Source organism: Humulus lupulus, chromosome 8 (genome assembly GCF_963169125.1).
Source record: "Humulus lupulus chromosome 8, drHumLupu1.1, whole genome shotgun sequence".
Classification (NCBI taxonomy): Eukaryota; Viridiplantae; Streptophyta; class Magnoliopsida; order Rosales; family Cannabaceae; genus Humulus; species Humulus lupulus.
Window position 1 is genome coordinate 45,707,260 of NC_084800.1, and position 19,467 is coordinate 45,726,726.

Sequence of the window (19,467 nt, forward strand, 5' to 3'; positions counted from 1 at the left end):
TTGGATAATTTCAGATTTAAGGGTGTTTAAGAGTGTATGGTGCGCGTGGTTGGTGACAAACAAGCTTAGGGGACTCCAAGAATCGGTTTTAACGTGAAGAAACAGGCTGAAATGGTCCAGAGCAAGAAAAACCAATTTTGAGCTCCATTGTTGGCGGTACATCGGCGTTGGAGAAGAAGACTTCGACCAAGGCGATTGTGGCATGATTCTTTGTGTCTTAGGGTCGTTTTGGATTGCTGGAACACGTGTGGGAAGTTTCCAAGTGGTTTGGAACATTGGGGTAGTCGGAAATGAAAGAAACAACCTCGCCGGTGCCGAAGAAGACAACAACTCCGGCAAACCCAATCTGGGTGTTTCCTGAGGAGCTAGCGGTCGTCGAGGTGACGCAGCAAGTGGTTCGGGACACATCAGCAGAAAACACACTGCTTAAGGTAAGAAGAGTGGACATCTGCGCACAGGGTGTACGTTATGCGTACAACCTTGTTTTCTTATTTGTTAGTTATGTATTTATATTTGTGACCTGAATTGTTGCATTAGGTTGACTAGCATGAGGATAGTGCTAGGGATTTTAGTTAGTAGACATGCTTAGATGATAGGGTAGGCGTGCTACTAGATTCTAGCTGCTTGTGTGAGTATAACACTTGCATGAATTATCTTGGGTGTGTATAACTCAGGATAATAGGATGTCACCACGGAACTGCCGAGTGTGAGTACAGCACAGGCAGGGCAACGATGTCTCGAGGGAACGACCGAGTGCGAGTACAGCGCAGGCTAGACTAGGTGCTACCGTGGAAATGCTGAGTGTGAGTACAGCGCAGGCAAGATAGATTACATTTCATATCCAATCAACATGACTTGTTAGTATTTATGTGTGTGAGTGTAACACACACTATGTTAGTGTGATATGATTATGTTTATGATGTTTATTTTTTGTTTTCTAGTTTGGGGAGTTATGTCCTACATAGCTCTTCTTATTGGGCGTTAGCTCACGGGTACTCTGTGTGCAGGTAAAGGCAAAACAAAGCAGCGGGTGGCACGGGCTCGAGACATGGACGAAACATTTAGAGGCTGGGCTCCAGTTATATTATGTTTTTAGAAATAAATATTATGTTTTAAAATTTTCAAACTTGAATGATTATTTTTTTATGCTGTTCTTATTAAACCTAGCGTCCAATATTTTTATTTTTAAATAATGAGATCTCATTATTTGTTTAAATTTTAAATAAATATTTTTTCTTAATATCTTAAAGTATTTATTGTTTATTATTTTTAAATGGGCTCCCTAAATAACGTCTCAGGAAATTGAGGCATTACAACTAGACATTTTATCATATGAAGGTTAGATTAAGTTATCTTGTGTTGACTCATAAGGGAATTAAATATTTTCATACTAAATAAAATACATAGAAAGAAAAAACGTTGAGATGAGCAGACACATGGTGTCAACTAAAGCCTTACTATTAAGAAGATAAGTTTTTAAAGAAGACAATTTTGACTACTAGCGTTGTTATTGTTACACACGTTTGTTAAATGGTTAACATCATAGTTTCCGAGTAAACTCTAATGAAGCTTGTTCACCGCCAAACACTACTATGTGGAGAACACGTCCTAGTTCTTTACTCGTGTTTAATTATGGATAAAAAAAAGGTAAAAATAATTATTGACTCTTGTTTTCCTTAATTTTTAATTTGAAGAATGTTTTTATTACTCTTTCCCAAATTCTTTGTGCAAATTGACGTGACAGCTCAATACTAGAATTCTATTATGTGATTAAACTATAATATAAAGCCATGTATTTTATACTTATGGTTACGATGAAAGACTAATTTTGAAAGAAGGGTTTATTTTAAAAATAAAAAAAGACACATAATTAAATTCTTTCACAATTTTTTATTTTCTAGAATTTTCAACTAAGAAGACTAAAAAAAAGAAATCAAATTTGTCCTAAATAATCAACTATGTCCTAAATATAAGAAAAAGAAAATAGGAGATTAATTTACTCATACATCTGAAAATAGAGATCAGTTAAAAATATATGATTTCCCGGGTATTTGGCCAAAGAGCCGACCTCCTAACCACTCATTGAGAAAAATAAACAAACTCATCAAAATTAGCAGAGAAATCCTTTCTGTTTTTCTGCTTATACTTGAGGCCAAACATTTCATTCTCTCACCCACGTTTCTATGCAAAAACAGAAAAGCTTTGCCAACTTCTAAAGCAAACTCTTTCTTTCTCTGTCTCATTCTTCAAAGGCCAAGCCTCACTCATTTTGGTTTAAGAGGAACCAACTGTTCTTCTTCCATAATCAAATATTTGTTTGCTAAACTCTAAAGGAACCCCATTTTTCTTTTCTATTTTTTGTTGTTCATGTTGTTGTTGCCAATGAAAACCATCTTGCTGAAGACATAAAAACAAACCAACTTGGACAGCTCGAATTCACAATGGTTCGGGCGTTCTCTCGGCAAGAAAGCGTACAAAAATCATCCTCATTTAAGCTAAAAAAAATGTTTGAAAGCAACAGTTCAGGGCGACATGCTCAGAGCTTCACGTCGGAGAGTGGACGTGAAGGGCAGGAAGACTGTAGTGGTAGGCAGTCAAGAAGCCAGGGTTCAAGGATTGGAGGAGACCGACCAGTGCACCATATGAACATAGGCTCGGCTCTCAAGGATTCTACTTTTAAGGGTCCAGTTTCATGTTTGGATAATATTAAGGGCAGGACAGCTAGTCATCATGGTAACATATTGTTTTGCTTTATATATGTACATAGCTCTTCATATTCTGAATGTATAAATCTATGTTGTGAAACAAAGGGAATGAATCTTTTGGGTTTGGTTTGGTTTCAGATATGGAGAATATGAAAGAGAGGTTTTCTAAGCTGCTTTTGGGTGAAGATATGTCTGGTGGAGGGAAGGGTGTTTCATCAGCTTTGGCTTTGTCAAATGCCATAACCAACCTAGCAGGTACTTTCTAATGCTGATTCATAATATACAAAAGCTATTATTATTATTAATATCATGATGGTGATCATTATTGCTGTCAAAGTATGTAAAATCTAATAGCAGCAGAACATGATCATTATTATGCAATGCAGCATCTGCTTTTGGAGAACAAAGAAAACTAGAGCCTATGCCTGCAGAAAGGAAAACAAGGTGGAGAAAAGAAATGGATTGGCTTTTGTCAGTGACCGATCATATTGTCGAATTCGTACCCTCCCAACAGAAATCCAAGGATGGAAGTAACATGGAGGTGATAAATCTCTCTCTCTCTCTCTCTCTCTCTCTTCTATTTATATATACTGTCTCTGTTTCAATATGCATTAGGATGTAAACCTCTTGGCTTTGGTTTGACAGATAATGGTGACTCGGCAAAGAAATGATCTTCACATGAACATACCTGCTCTAAGGAAGCTAGATGCCATGCTCCTTGTACGTACACATTTTCTCCATTATCTAATTTATAGGTTCACTTTTCTGTTGCATGGTCTAGATTCATAGAACTGATGAGATCATAATAATAAACAGGGGTATTTGGATAACTTTGGAGCCCAAAATGAGTTCTGGTATGTATCCAAAGATGCTGATGACTCTGAGAAAGGTAATTTCCAGAGAAATGATGACAAATGGTGGCTACCAACTGTAAAAGTCTCACCAGATGGGCTATCCAATGTATGCCGGAAATGGCTTCTCTTTCAGAAAGAATCTGTAAACCAAGTACTGAAAGCAGCCATGGCAATAAACGCTCAAATACTATCAGAAATGGAGATTCCTGAAAACTACATTGAAGCCCTTCCCAAGGTATATAACTAGATAGATACCCTTTTAGAATCTATTCCAACATCCTAAAGAAGATATCTAAACTTTGGATCATTGTGTTTTTTATGCATATACTTTTTTTTTTGTCTATGCAGAATGGTAGATATTGCCTGGGAGATTCAAACTACAAAAGTATAACAGATGACTACTTTGATCCTGAACAATTCCTCTCAACTTCAGACTTATCAACAGAGCACAAAGTTCTTGACCTTAAGAACAGGATTGAGGCCTCTGTAATCATCTGGAAGAGGAAGATGCACCATAAGGATCATGGAAAGTCTAGCTGGGGTTCAGGTGTGAGCCTGGAAAAAAGAGAAATATTTGAAGAGAGAGCAGAAACCATCTTACTCATACTCAAGCAGCGGTTTCCTGGAACCTCACAATCTACACTTGACATAAGCAAAATCCAATACAATAAGGTAAGAACAAAATCTGCAACTGATATTTTGTCTCATTAAGCATGCTTTTTTATAATATACCAGACAATGTAAGCTCATTTTCCTTTTCTTTTCTTGGACACAGGATGTTGGATACGCTATCCTAGAGAGCTATTCGAGGGTAATAGAAAGTTTGGCTTCAACAGTGATGTCCAGGATTGAAGATGTTCTCTATGCTGATTCTCTCACTCAAAATCCATCATCAGCAAATTCCAATGGCAGGCTTTCAATGGTTTCTTCACCGGTGTCACTACCTCAAATGTCCCAAACCTCTGAGGACGAGGCAGAAAAGTTAAACTCATCAGATACACCAACTTCAATGACACTCTCAGATTTCATGGGTTGGAGTTTATCTCAAGGAGAGGCTGATGGTGCTAAGAAGAATGATTCAAGGGGAAATAAGGATAGCCTATTGAAACAAGCAAGCGATCAGAAGTTCATGAACAAACCTGCTAATATCAACACAAAGAAACTGTCCTACTTAGAGAAGCTTGAAAACTTTAGTTTGAGAAGTCCAACGGCTCGCCATTAAACGACAGATGAAATGGAACAAAGAAGACAATGAGAGAGAAAGAGAGAGGAACATATAGTCATAGAAAATTATAGAGATAGTTTGGAAGCTTGTCTTTTGTAAATATCGAGATTCCTGTAGGATAGCTTCCTTCCTACCAATAAGGGGAAACTTGGCTCTTTGAAGTGTTTAATTTGACGCTTGAAAGAGGTGTGTTTTGAATTGTGTACGTGAAGACATACATACATTATGTTCCTCTGTCAAAAACACTTGTAGTCTGTTCTTGATAAATCTTTATACTCTAAGTTGTTGCATATAATTGCACTCACTTGGTTTCAAAACTTTCTTACTCACTTCACTTTTAATTAAGAAAATTACAGCCCAGCCATTTGGCAATCAAATTCTCATAATATGGATCTGAATTACAGTAGATGTATCTTTCCAAATCATAATCTACAAAACAGAACAATCAACTAAGGACAACACACACTTCTACTACCATCTTAAAGGTTATTTACACAACCACATATGCATCATTCTCAACCGCTAGAAAACCACAACCAGAAAACTACCTACAGCAGATTTCCTTAAAATTCTCAAGCAGTTCTTTTGGTTCGGCGAATGAGTGCCCAGATGTCACTTCCATGTAGAGATCTTTTAATAATGCGCGTATTCTTCTTTGTCTCCTGTAACACAAGTAAGCATGAAAAAATTAAAAAAGAAATGGGATACAAAGAGAAACGTGTAATGAGAAACTTATGGTGAAACTGCAGAGTTTTAAGCTAACTGCAGTCTTACTTGAAAACTTGTTAACTTGTCACTGATCTTAGAGGTTAAAATCTTAGAAGTACTAAATACAAAGTAACAAGGTAAATATGCCTACCTGGAAATGAAAAGAAGGATTTGGAACTTTGGAAAGAATGGAGAAGCCGTCACGAATAGGAAACACTGTAAACCAGGAATGACAATGGACTATGTGTTACAAGAATAATTAAAGAACAAACTATAATTAAAAGTTAGCTTTAAGTAACATATAGTTGAGGAGAAAATAAATTACATGAAGCTGAGTTGGTTTTCCCTTTCGATAGAGATGGTTTTCGACAGTGTGTAAATGCGAAAATGGGAGAGTCTTTCTCTCTTTCAAACTTACTTTTTTCAATGACTTTTGTGGAGACTGCATTTCTAGAATCCCTGCAAAAATCAAAGGAGACTAAGTATACGATACATTATTATAATTAGTATTTGTATATGTACTCTCGAAAAACTATGCATGCAGCTAGCAAAACGCTTTTAAAAAGCTACATCAAGATGAAAAATCTTACCTTAAATCTTCACCTGATTTCTCATCAGCTTCTTCATTTGCTAAAAAAGATAATAATATCATAAGCATTATTAGGTAGAAGGTACAAACCAATAAACATCATGCATGTACTACAAATATATGAATATATTGTATGCAAAATATTACGGGCAGATAAGTAACGCAGTTGATGTCTTGGTATGATTTCTCGCAATTGAAGAGTGGACAGAGCGAGGTTGTGAACAAATTGTTGTGAAAGTAGAAATCTCTGCTTGAGAGAGTCGATTCGAAGCTCAGCTTCTGAGCATTCATTGGAATTGGAAATGAGGCCACTTATATTTTCAGAGACGCATCCAAAATGATCAACTAATGTAACCACCGCCCTGCATACGTATTCCTTTGTGTTCTCCAAGACTCTGCTCAAAACGACAATATCCTTTAAAACTTAGAGAACGTACGACATCTAATAACATACAATATATTGTCGTTTCGAAACGACCATAACTTTGTTATAGAATTATAATCGAAACATAAACTTGCAAGTTGCATTGTTGCTGTAGCTTTAAAACGCCCATACCTTGAAAATTCAGAACGTAAAACGACATCTTAAAACGATATCAAACATGAAAAACGACAGTAATATTATTTAAAAACGACAAAAATATACTGCGTAAATAACTGAAATAAACTCTGAAAACGACAATAGTTGAATAAAATACAAACTATTGTAACAACAAATGAGATGACGAGTTGACGACACGTATAAACTAATTTACGAACCAAAACAAAAGAAAGAAATCATTTTAAATTCATACAAAGTTTCAAACAATATAATATATCTGTAGCCTATTTTCATTGCGACAAAAAAAATATATCTGTTGCCTGAAAAAAAATTTGCATCTACCTTTATTCCAAATATATATTGAAAAATAAGCAATCAGTTTACCTTCTCATATAAAAATATTAACAAATATATCTAATTTAAAATAAAATAAAATTTTATCGATTAAAAGGGAAAAGCTACAAAGTTGAAAAAAAAAATAGAGGTCTAGTATATGAACTGAATACTGATATTTGGTTAAATATAAACAAAAGATAGGAATGAGAATATATGGATATATTGAGGAGAAAAGATTATTATATTATTATCAAACAAAAAGGTTAACGGGGCAGCTTTTTGTTTTTACATAAAGAAAAAAAAAATACTACTATTTTAAGAAGAGTAACAACTCACACTTTTTTTTCTTTGGTATTCAAGAACGAGGATTCACAGTAGTCTGCCGCATGGTGTAGTTGAGAACGTAAATCTCTCAATTCCTTCAAAAAAATATGTTCATAACGAAGCAAACTATGGTTAATCCCATCCAAAAAAAAAACATAAGTAGGAAAGAACAACAATTGTTATATGTCTACCTTTAGAGAGTTGTTAAAGTGTTCAACGTCATCAAACTCGCCGACTAAATCTTTCTGCAGCCACAGCTTGGAGTTCTGCATCTTCTTCTTCAATTTGTAAAAACAGAAAGATGAGATAATAACGTCAAGAAGAGATTTACATGTAACAGCAAACAGCTCGCTTTCCTTATCCTTTCTTTGAGTTTTCAAATAATTTGATATGAAGATAAGTGGGAGCTAAGCTTTTTGTATTGTAATGAATCGAGAGACAGAGACAGGTGAGACTGAGTGAGAATGAAGTCGGTGGTTTGGAGGCTCGTGAAACAATCACTATGTAGCATGGAAACAACAAAACTCTAGAAAGTGAGATTCTATACACGACAAATAAAGTTTCAGCCCCGTGAGTTTGTGTCCCTCACCTTTTCCACTTTCTGAAAAAACAAATAATATATACATGCATACGTGGACAAATATAATTATATTATATGTTTCTCTTTTTTTTTAAAAAAATGATGAAACAATCATTAACACAACAAATTTAATGAGCTGATTAACCCACTGCCAATCAGTAATAATAATGATAACATAATTTGCTCTCTGAAACTTGTATCTCCTTTCGGGTACCTGCACTTCCACATTTTAGCATATATATGATGATCCTTTTTTGTTAGTTTGCTATAAAAATGGAACCTTTTTTTTCTTCTACAAAAATGATATCAATTACACTAGTGTGGGTTACAAGATGAGGCCTAGCTAAGTTCTAACTCCAAAAAATAAAATAAAAATTAAGAAAGACTCGACCAATTGTTGGCTCCCACAATGGCCCAACCACCAGGCTCGAGCGAGCCCCAGTTTGGGGAAACTGGAGGCTGGAATAGAAGAAAAAGAAGAGAAGCTACAACAGATCACTGACCAATCTTCAGCTTTTCCAACCATTGCAAGGATTGTAGTGAAAAGGGTCTGAACAAAATTTCCTGCAGATACTGAATCATATATCAAAATCAATGGTGCATCTACCAAGCTTCTCTGCTTGCTCTATGTCAGCTAGGACTGATTGGCTATTAGCGATTGTTGGTCCAGTCAAAATATCTTTGAGATTCTTGTATATTTTCTCAGATTCATCAGTAGTGCATTTGTCTTTGCCATTGGTCAATGATTTTGACTTGACTTCAGTTTGGATAGCTGGCCATGCAAATCACCAATTGTTGTAATGAAGGGACATGAAGGATTTTAGTAGCATTTAAGGATAACATATTTGATTTTCTTAAGATAAACATAACAAGCTAAATTAACAAACCAGTTTACACATGTTACATGTAACAAACTTATTTAAAAATGGAATAAAAAAATGATTAGGATCTCTACTTATAACAAAGATGTCAATGAGTTGATGAGAAAATTCATTGTGTTGCTAACCAAACATGCCAAAGAAATTTGGCAAACGATTTCACTTAACATATGTTTACCTTCTTGTTTACTTTTAGTATCTTCTCTGATCTTGCGTGACTTAGCACGCATAATACATAGCCAAGGTCTCTCTACTTCATATTCATGTTCGGTCGATATAGGTATATGCCAGTGGCCTCTTTCTGATTCCTGAAAATATATTTCACCACGGGAATCTAAATCTCATTATCATGGTTTGAAAGGCACGCACAGGAACAATCTTTTCTAATGATATTTTAATACTATTATTAATATGTATTTTTTTTCTAAGATTATATAATATGGACAAACTTGGAGTTTGATTTTACCTGGATTACAACAGAGCAAGGAGGCGGCATGTGAAATTCTGGACCAGCATCAGAAAAAGTGAAACGCACCTATAATTTAGGACAGACAGACACTTTTACTAGGAGAATTGCAATATAATATGATATCCTAAGCAGCATAATTTTGGCAAAAAGAAGAAAGTGAAACTGGAACTGGTAATCCAATTCCACATAATCCTATTTACTGACAAGCTCAAATATACAACTAAAAAATGTTGGCTCCATAGAGCTTTTACTCACTTGATGCCTTTCTTTCCATCTGGGGAAGAAATCATTTCCAAGGAGTTGAAATGTGTGGTCTCGCATCTCATCATTTGTCACGAGTAAGCTTTTGAACTTTATAGCTGCATACAACCAGTACCTGAAGCACAGGTTATTAAAACATGGCACTTAAAAATGAAAATGCTTCATATAAATCTTCCCCTCAAACGAAAAAAAAAAGAGAAAAAGATATACATATAAATATAGGTAGTATTATATATATATATATATAACACTTCAAACAAATGTCCCAAGTATAGTCCAGTGTCATGTTTCTCACCAATCATCATTTGAGCCTGTAGGCGTTGCATAGAGTGCATCGGCATTTTTCCACCTATCTATGAATGCCCTGTTGGCTGGTTCATTCATCTTGGGTCCAGAGACACGTCTGTTATGCAAAACAATGAGTGGCCATTTCTTTGAAGGAAACTTCTGTCTTATACCATTAGCGACAGCATTGATCTACAAAATTCATCATGAAAGGAGAAGGCTAATAATTATCACCAAATTAATAGAAAAAAAGAAGTTAACTATATCAGTGTCCTACGTGTTAAGGCCATCACATAACTTGCCTTGGATGGCCTGAATATCTTTTGGCTGAAAAGTCCAACATTAGCTCCATCGATCACTGCTTCAAAAGGTCCATAATAATCAAGCCATTTCTGCAAATTTAATTTCGTTCCATCATGATAAGTTAAATCCATTTACTAGATTGGTATCAATAAGTACTATTAAAAGACTTGCATACTTGAAATTTCTGAAAGTTTGAATGTTTCTCTTTCTCTATGGCTATTGAAGCAACTGATTCAGCAAAGCTTTCTGTTTCTTTGGGATCAAGGTCAATAGTAACCAATTTCTCCCCACAACATCTGCACAAACCATCAGCACCAATACTTGTTTGCAACACAGACCACTTTCCTCTTCCTAGCCAGCCCTGGCCATGCCAGCCGCCCCCTCCACTCTCAATTGCTTTGTTTATTTGCCTTTGATCCCATTTTGTTTTCCCCACTCTTGAAGCCGTTTTGCTATTAAACCAGCTAATAATCAAATCTGCAGTTGAGGGTGAGACCTTCCTTACACTTGCCCTTAGTTTATGCAGCAAGTAATATACTTTATCCCCCTTACCTACCCCTACACTTACTCTCAAAAGAGCTTGTAGTTCAGGCTCTTCTGGATAGACACCATGGTTCAACATATGTTGCTCGACAGCGAATGCTTTATCAATTTCTCCACTACTACAGAAAGCAGACAAAGCAGGGCCATAGGAACGCAGTCTAGGATTTATCCCCAGTGACTTCATTTGTTTCACCATATCAAATGCCATGTCACCGTTACCCATTGACATTGCCATTCTAGCCACAGAAGTCAATGCAGCTTCATTCATTGGAATGTTTTCCAAACACATTTTCTCATAGATCTCGAATCCCCTCTTTCGTGCATATTGCTTGGCTTCTTCCCCTACCCACATATTCTTACCTTCTTTGTTCTTGCTTCCACCTTTCCCACGTGCATTTTCATATTCTCCTTCAGTAGGATGACTTAGTCCATCTAAGACACGATAATTTCGCTTCACAAAGCCATTACAAAACCAGTTTAGCTTCTCCCTTTCATTGAAAGTACCATCCGAATCGTCAAGTCTATCACTAGAACTTAACTCATCACCCTCAGCAATCCCATCACTTCCACCAGTATTAACTAAATGTCCACTGTCTGAAATTGAAACATTTAGTTTGTTATCATCCAAACCACTACTACCCAAGTCTCTTGATTTAGCCAAATCCACAGAACTTGACTCAGAAAAATCACCAGAGGAGCCCATAGTATCCAAAGTCCGAGTAGCGCTTCCACTTTTAGCAGGACGAACAATACCCACAGCTGCAGAAGAACAGAGATATAATAGTACAGTATAATGATACTGCCCAAGTTTGATTCCTTCTCTTTGAGCCAAATCAAACAACTGAATTGCACTCGTGACATCTCCTCTCTTTGAACACATATCTAATCGAAGTCTAAAAGGAACTTCAGGAGTAGTATCTTCTTCTTTACTTTTCTTAGACTTTTTTCCCTTCTCTTCTCCCACTTGCTTACCACTTTTGACATTACCAGCTTTACCATCCTTTTCTCTAGATTTCACAGAAGAATTCCCATCATTCAATTCCCTCACTTTTCTCAATCCCTGGTTTCTCCTCCCATTTTTGGCTTTGTTGATATTATTTTCAGTCTTTTCCTCAGCTACCGAACTGACATACTTTTTTCCAGAATTTTTACCAACCTTATCATCATCTATAGACCTCAAATGCGAAACTCCATTACTATTTCCTTTTAGAGTTCTCGAATGTATAGTTTTTGTATATGGTTGATGGTCAGTGGCATTCAACTTTCCAACTACATGTCTAACATTATCTTTAACCAGAAGAAGTTGAGAAAGTTGCGTTATGTGTTTGAGAGGTGAGAAAATGAGAAAACGAGAAGTGTAATGGAATCTGAAAACATGGAGAGTAGATGGGTACTTACAGAAATTAAGGGGCAAAGTATGGTGCTTTTGATGCAGAGAGTTGAAGGTGAAGGAGGAGGAGGAAGCGGTGGCCATTTGTGGCCGTTGGAAGCTCCAAGTCGAGCTGATATGGGTACGAAATATATGCAAATAATAAATTCTAAAAGGGCTTATTTGCAGAAAAAAAACCGCAACCTGTTTACCAAATAGCACTTAAGTCCTCAACCTCCATAATTTTACAACTAAATCCTCATCCTGTACAAATAGTAGCAGCAGTTATCCTATGTTCTGTTATCCTTTACAACCTGTTTATTATGTATTAAAGGGATATTGGCTGCTAAAATAGGTAAGTTTTTTACAATTCAACCATTTAAATACTGAAGTTTTTTTTTACGATAAAGCTACCTATGTTCTGTTAAATTTGACTAGGATTGACGTGGCACCATATCATTGGTCAAAAATTAATTAGTGGATAAAATATCTAAATTGTTATGATTCAAACACTTAAATAACTAAATTTTTTTATACTGTAAAAATAATTAATATTATGTAAGTAACTGATGTTAAATTTTATATTAAGTTTGACTCAAATATTGATGTAGCAGCATACGATTAGTTAAAAATCAATTAATTTTTAAATATTTCTTAATAAATTAATTTAAACTTAAACTTAAAAAATTGAGAAGTTAATAATTTAGTGTGTCGAAATTAGAAGTTCAAACAGTTAGTTATACGAGTGCTTAATTTTTTTTATATGTGTGAAAAACAAAATATTTAAACTCTAATTTCGGCACTATAAATTTATTTTTATTTTCTGAAAATTAGTAGGATGTCTACAATAATTATTATGTACGTTGTCATACAAAAAAATAGATTATAATTTCTCTAAGTACTGAAAACAAAAAATGCCCCTACGAGGCCAAAGTAATGTCTCTACTTAAAAAACTCCCAATAAAAATATATAATAGATTATCTTTGAAAAAAAAAATTCTTATAAAAAAAAACATATTTATTTATTTAATGAAATAAATCTCATAATTATGAATTATAATTTAGAGTCCTAATATTAATATGTTTTAAAAATTTGCAATTCTCAAATATTAAGTATTTTAAATATATTTAAATCATTAAAAAGCAAATAAAGTTATGGAAAAAAACTAACTCTAATAGTCCTTCAAGATTAACAAGATAGTAAATATTAATCTTATTATAAATAGTTGAATATTCTCATACATTATTTCTCATACATTTTTCATTACATTTTTTATGTTCTTATGATTCCTAACAGTAAATAATGAAGGTGTTTGTCAATTTTTTTTGTTTCTTCTTTCTAGTATATGTAAATATAGGGTATTCAAATATTGTTCTGGATTACATGTATAGATTAATTTGACATCATTCTCGTACTACATATACTAGTGAAATTTTACTCTCAAACATTTTGGTTATCGAGATTTAATCTCAAAAGATGTGTTCTATGGCAGGGGTGGTATTGTCTATTGGGCAAATAGGATTGGGCCTAAGCATATCTACTCTAATCTTAAGAAATGGTCTGAACTCATGGAAAATTCTACGAACCATTATATTATTATTATTTCTTTGTTTAATAATTATAATTTTTTAAAGTTATTTTAATGTACCGATTTCTTAATTATTACTAGTTTATTATTAAGGTGAACAAGAACCCGTTAATCTGAAGGGTAGTGATATGTGCACCCAAAATATGTATCCAAACATTACACACAGTGACGTGTCACTGCTTTTTAAAACAGTGAGTCCCAATTTTAATAAATGTGATTGCCTAGGCTAAACTGTCACATCACTGCGTGTATTGTTTAAGTGTATATTTTGGGTGCACATATCATTACTCTAAACCTGTGAGGAAGTAAAGAACAATATTGAAAAGTAATCTGTTGTATTAATTCAATGAAGCTAAGTACACTTATATTGTAGAGGAAGCTAAGTACATTTGGTTACAACAGAAACAACTAAGTACAGTTGGTTACAATAGAAGCAACTGAAGGTAACAAACTATGAACACCTAGCTCTAACATCTCCCCTCAAACTTAGGGTAGCTAAGGAATGGACCCTAAGTTTGTCTCGAAGAAGTAGAAACTGTTGTTTTGACAGAGGCTTAGTGAGAGTATCAACTATCTGGTCATGTGCTGGAGGGTGCTTCACCACCAACTGCTTGTGAAGAATTCGTTCATGAACAAAGTAAAGATCTAATTCGATATGCTTTGTTCTAGAGTGTAGGACCGGATTCTGAGACATGAGTGATTGTCACACCAGATAGTAGGAAGGTGTTGTGTTAAAACACCAATTTCTTGAAGGAGAGACTGAATCCACATAAGCTCAGCAGTGGCATGAGCTAAGCTTCTATACTCTGCCTTTGTACTGGAACGGGAGATAGTTCTTTGTTTCTTAGATGCCCATGAAATGAGATTTCCTCCCAGATATACACAAAAACTAGATGTTGACCGTCTGTCATCAGGGTCAGACACCCAATCAGCATCTGAGAAAGATGTAAGACGAAGTTGTGGAGAGTTGTAGAAAGTTAAGCCATAGTCTAGAGTACCTTTTAAGTATCGAAGCACCTTCTTTACAACTTTCCAATGAGTGTCTAAAGGAGTTTGCATAAACTGTGAGACTCTGTTGACTACATATGGAATTTCAGGCCTTGTAACCGTCACATACTGCAAAGCCCCTACAACACTCCTATAGAGTAAAGGATCTTCCATTGGATCACCATCTTGGAGATAGAGCTTTTCACCACTAGCCATCCGTGTAGGCAAAGAGTTAGCAAATTCCATCTTTGCATAAGTAAGAAGATCCAATATATATTTTGTCTGACACAAGTGAAGACCTTGATCAAGTTGGTGAAGTTGAACTCCAAGAAAGTAGTCAATATTGCCAAGGTCCTTAAGAGCAAATAACTTGTTCAGATTAAAGACTAATTCCATGATAGCAGCTTCTGAACTTCATGTGACCAGAATATCATCAACATAGACTAGTAGGAAAAGTGTATGTTGATCTGATTTCCACAGGAAAAGAGATTGATCTGCTCTTGAAGAAATGAAACCAAAGGAGTGTAGAGCTGTTCGAAGCTTATTGAACTAAGCTCTTGGAGCCTGTTTTAGTCCATAGATAGCCTTGTTAAGTTTACACACCAACTGAGGAGTTGCTTTATCTTGAAAGCCTGGAGGTTGAAGCATATAAACCTCCTCTTGTAACTCACCATTTAAAAAAGCATTGTTAACATCTAACTGTTTTATAGACCAACCTCTATGTAAGGCCACTGTGAGAATAATCTGAATTGTTGTAGGCTTCACTACAAGACTAAAAGTGTCTGTAAAATCAAACCCGTACCTTTGTAGAAATCCCTTTGCTACTAGTCTGGCTTTATGTTTATTAATTGAGCCATCTTTGTTTTCCTTCAATTTGAAGACCCATTTGCAGCCTATAGCTTTTTGTCCATCAGGTAAAGCAGTTAATGTCCATGTCCCATTTTTTTTTAGTGCACCAATTTCATCTTGCATAGCAGCATACCATAAAGGATCGACTAAAGTAGAGACGACTGTGAGAGGTTCTTTTGAAGCAACTAGAACCTGTGGCTTGTAAACTCCAGCTTTGGGCCGAGTTGTCATGGGATGATGGTTGATATTAGATGCATCAGGGAGAGAACTTTGGACTTGAGATGACTGAAAAGAAGAAGAAACAACATTAGAAGTATCAGTGATGGGTGGTGGGGCCGAGTGGGGTATGGAGGGAGTGGGTAATGGTGTATGATGGGTAGTGACATCATGAGCATTATTGTTTAGAGATGGTGGTCCCAAGACTAATGGTATTGAGGCACTAGGCGTGGGTGATGATTGACACAAGGCTGGAAAAGTGGAACTATTGGTAGACAAATCAGAAAAAGGACATGTGTTTTCATTAAAAAGGACGTCACGTGAAATGTAAATCCTTCCATTGGGTGCCAAACATTTATATCCTTTGTGTTTGAGGCTATAGCCTAGAAATGTACATTGGACAGAATGAAAAGCAAGCTTATTTTTATTATATGGTCTGGTATTAGGAAAGCAAGTGCAACCAAACACCCTCAATTGATGATAATCAACCCTTTTATTATACAGTTTTTCAAAAGGAACTTCAAATTGAATAGCTTTGGAAGGTAAACGATTTATGAGAAAAACAGATGCTCTAACAGTTTCTTCCTAGTATATTAAAGGGAGTGAAGCATGAGCCAGTAAGGTGAGAGCTGTTTCAATTATATGCCTGTGTTTTCTCTCTGCAACACCATTCTGTTGGTGTGTTGTGGGACAAGACAATCGATGTTGGATACCATGTTTGGTGAGATAAGCTGTAAATGGCCTAAACTCTCCACCCCAATCAGACTGAACCGACTTAATAGTGGTGTTAAATTCTCTTTTCTACTTGTGTTAAAAAATTAATAAATGTTTGCAAGGCATCCGATTTGTTATGAAGTAAGAATACCCAAGTATATCTAGTGAAGGCATCTATAAAATGAATATAATACCTATAACCATTTGAAGATGGTTCAGGTGAGGGACCCCAAATATTTGTATGAATAAGCTGTAGTGGCTATGAGTAATGAGTTTCAGATTTAGGAAAAGGTAATTGATGAACTTTACCCTTACAACAAGCAGTACAAAAATCACTAAAAATTTTATTGCTTTATGGAATATTACATTTGGACATTATAGTTTGTACAACTCTAGCAGTGGGATGACCCAATCTACCATGCCACAATGAAAAATTAGAACAATGAGGGACTGAATTATTGCTCACATGAGCATTATTGACAGAGTAAAATTGAGCTGAACTGGTTGCTATTTGGATTGCTGAAAGTGCATAGTGGCTGAAGGGATGACATAAAGACCATTTTCAAGATAGCATTGCATCATAGTTTCCTTGGAAACCTGGTCTTTGACAACACAGTGATTAGGATAAAATTTAAAAAATGCATTATTGTCAGAGGCAAACTGAGAAACACTGATTAAGTTTTTATCAATATTTGGAACATGGAGTATACGGTTTAGTGTGAGAGTTTTAGAGGTATAGGGAGTGTGAAAAGAAGACTTACCCACGTTCTCAATAGAAATGCCCATGCCGTCACCCATGTGAACTTTGTCAGTGCCAAGATATATGATAACTCTATAAAATAGAGTTATTTTACCACTTTTTATGTGCTAATTGTTGCTTAATTCTTGAGTTTTTAATTGATTTATTAAATTTTAAAGTAATTTTGAATTTATTGGGTTTATTTTGATTTTATATATTTTTGTGTGTTTTTATAGTTATTTTGTTGTAAAATGTTGTAGTTAATTATTTGAATTATTGTTGCTTAATTTGAGGTAAAAAAATGTTGTATTATTGAGCTTAAATGTTAAATATAAATTAAGTTATAATTAATATTTTCAAAGAATTAACTTGATTTAATTTATAGTGAAAATATTTTATTATGATTTATTTTATGTTTCTTTTGTTAGGGAATTTGTGGTATTTTTATGTTTGGAAAAAAGAATAGAAGACAAGAATTAAAGGTGAAAAAAAACATGGAGAATGTGGCATTTTTCAAAAGAGCCTTCAGCTGCCTGGCACCTCACAAGGCCCACGCCTCCAGCACTTCCTGGGCCCGTGCCAGGCTCGTTTCCTTCACCTGCCATTCAGCCCATGCAGATGTCCCAGCCAGCAGCTTCCATTCGGCCACGCTTCCTGCTCCAAGTGCCAATTCGAGCCAGCTATCCTCTCCTCCAAATCGAGCACCACGTTGCCTCCCAATTAACCTCCAGCCAGTTCCAATGAAGCCCATCACAGCAAGAGCCACCAGCAAAGGCCCAACGCCTGCCCAACCATGTCCTCCATTCAGGCCCCAGGCCCGTTCCACATCTCCAGCCCAACAACTTGGGCCCGTGCCTGGGCTCCCTCACCAGCACCTGATGCACCTCCAAGCATCTTCCAGCCGTGGGACTTCCATCTTCCAGCCGTGCACCAAGCTTCAGCCTTCATTCAGCCACTGTGGGCCTGCCTCTCCACCAGGCCCGAGCCCACATACCTGTAATGACCCAACTACTCTAGACTTTGGACCATTAATGAAAACTATACATAGACCTTAATCCTTAATAGGACTTACAAGTGAAAAGATCATAACTTTATTAAAACTTGTAAAAACAAATGTTAAACTTACATAAAAGTTAAAATAGGATATGGGATCCCATTGTTTTAAAAGGAAAACATAACATAATTGTAATTAAAAGAGATTACATAAATACGTGCGGAAAAAATACACATAAAACCATAAGTAAAGACTTCATCCTCGAATCGAAACTCTCGGCTCTTTGAATCCATTCCGCCTCAATACACATTCCCCAAGCTTCCAAGAACCTTTCCCGCCGCTAAAGCTATTTTCCTGCACATATAAACAAAAAGGAGTGAGCCTAATGCCCAGCAAGGAAAATCTAACATATAACCATATACATAAAATTCATAATGTAATATAAAACATATCATAACACTTATGTCACATACATACTATAATGGTCATTATTACTTAGGGTCCCATAAACTAAACAAGTCATATGCCCATTAGATTAGTGGGGCTTGCTAGTTAAGCAAGTCATATGCCCATAATCTATTTGGGGCTTGTTAGTTGTACGGGTCATATGCCCAAGTCTACAATTATACATATCATAGCATATTTCATAACACATAATCATAAGATAACATATAAATCAAATAACACATAAATCCTATCCTATTTTCCTTACCAAAATTATTAGGATATGAGGACAGAGTTGAGACTTTGGAACACTCCTAAAAACCATTTATAACAAGGTGAGTATATTGAAGAAAAGGGATGAAAGTGATGAAGGAACTATACCATCAAAATATACTCTTATGCTCAAGAACTTAGATTTCCTAACCAAGAATAAAGAATAAGGTTAGAATACTAAGTAGAAGACTATGAGAACTTAAAAGAAAATAATACAGAATTGGACTAGAGTTTGGAATACCTTGAATACTTCTATGACCAATCTAAACCTTGAACCGAAATGTGAATAGAACCTTACTTCCCAAGTGTTTGGTAAGCTTATAGTGATCAAGCTTATAATTCCCAACCCAGGTGTTTACACTCTCACACTAACCTAGCAACTTGCAGCCTCTGAACTTAGCTTAATAAATGAATAAATGGCTGGGTACTAGGTCCTATTTATATAGTTTAGGAATGAAAAGATCTTCATTTAACTTGAATAAAAATAATGGCTTCTTAAGTGAAAAACATTTGCATTATCGTTCAGCAGAGGCTGAAGACTCGTTCAGAAAGATGCTGGACTTATCAAGAGGTTGAAGGTTTGAATGGAGAACATTTTCAAAATGTTTCAAAATGCCCTGAAGGAGGCGATATATCGCCCCCTGTAGGCGATATATCGCCTGGGCCAGTATGCCCGAGGCAATCGTGCGACG

The 19,467-nt window shown here is 35.6% G+C and overlaps 4 protein-coding genes across 5 annotated transcripts; 1 reads left to right on the top strand and 3 right to left on the bottom strand.

Annotated features, from left to right (window-relative positions):
• The first annotated feature begins 2,839 nt into the window (after positions 1-2,839).
• Positions 2,840-4,983, top strand: LOC133797051 (rho guanine nucleotide exchange factor 8). The gene is given in 5 exon segments (XM_062234822.1): positions 2,840-2,960; positions 3,092-3,246; positions 3,351-3,794; positions 3,908-4,231; positions 4,335-4,983. Coding segments are annotated over 5 exon segments (1,485 nt in total). The 5' UTR covers positions 2,840-2,845; the 3' UTR covers positions 4,782-4,983.
• A 106-nt stretch (positions 4,984-5,089) lies between these two features.
• On the bottom strand, positions 5,090-8,003 carry LOC133797052 (probable protein ABIL5). Of its 2 annotated transcripts, none has more exons than XM_062234825.1 (7): positions 7,474-8,003; positions 7,295-7,377; positions 6,229-6,476; positions 6,083-6,122; positions 5,911-5,951; positions 5,644-5,708; positions 5,090-5,446 (listed from the first exon to the last, which is right to left on the bottom strand). In XM_062234825.1, exons 1-7 carry the CDS (start codon positions 7,552-7,554, stop codon positions 5,357-5,359), a joined length of 648 nt encoding a protein of 215 aa, XP_062090809.1. In that variant the 5' UTR covers positions 7,555-8,003; the 3' UTR covers positions 5,090-5,356. The 2 variants fall into 2 exon arrangements, with proteins under 2 accessions (XP_062090809.1, XP_062090808.1); XM_062234824.1 differs by having other exon boundaries at positions 5,818-5,951.
• A 136-nt stretch (positions 8,004-8,139) lies between these two features.
• On the bottom strand, positions 8,140-12,196 carry LOC133797050 (proteinaceous RNase P 1, chloroplastic/mitochondrial-like). Its single transcript, XM_062234821.1, has 7 exons — positions 10,234-12,196; positions 10,058-10,147; positions 9,766-9,947; positions 9,465-9,585; positions 9,207-9,275; positions 8,919-9,048; positions 8,140-8,634 (listed from the first exon to the last, which is right to left on the bottom strand). The coding sequence occupies exons 1-7, from the start codon at positions 12,073-12,075 to the stop codon at positions 8,441-8,443; spliced, it is 2,628 nt and encodes an 875-aa protein (XP_062090805.1). The 5' UTR covers positions 12,076-12,196; the 3' UTR covers positions 8,140-8,440.
• A 2,008-nt stretch (positions 12,197-14,204) lies between these two features.
• On the bottom strand, positions 14,205-14,942 carry LOC133795340 (secreted RxLR effector protein 161-like). Its single transcript, XM_062232793.1, has one exon. The coding sequence runs from the start codon at positions 14,940-14,942 to the stop codon at positions 14,205-14,207; it is 738 nt and encodes a 245-aa protein (XP_062088777.1).
• Between the last annotated feature and the right edge of the window lie 4,525 nt (positions 14,943-19,467).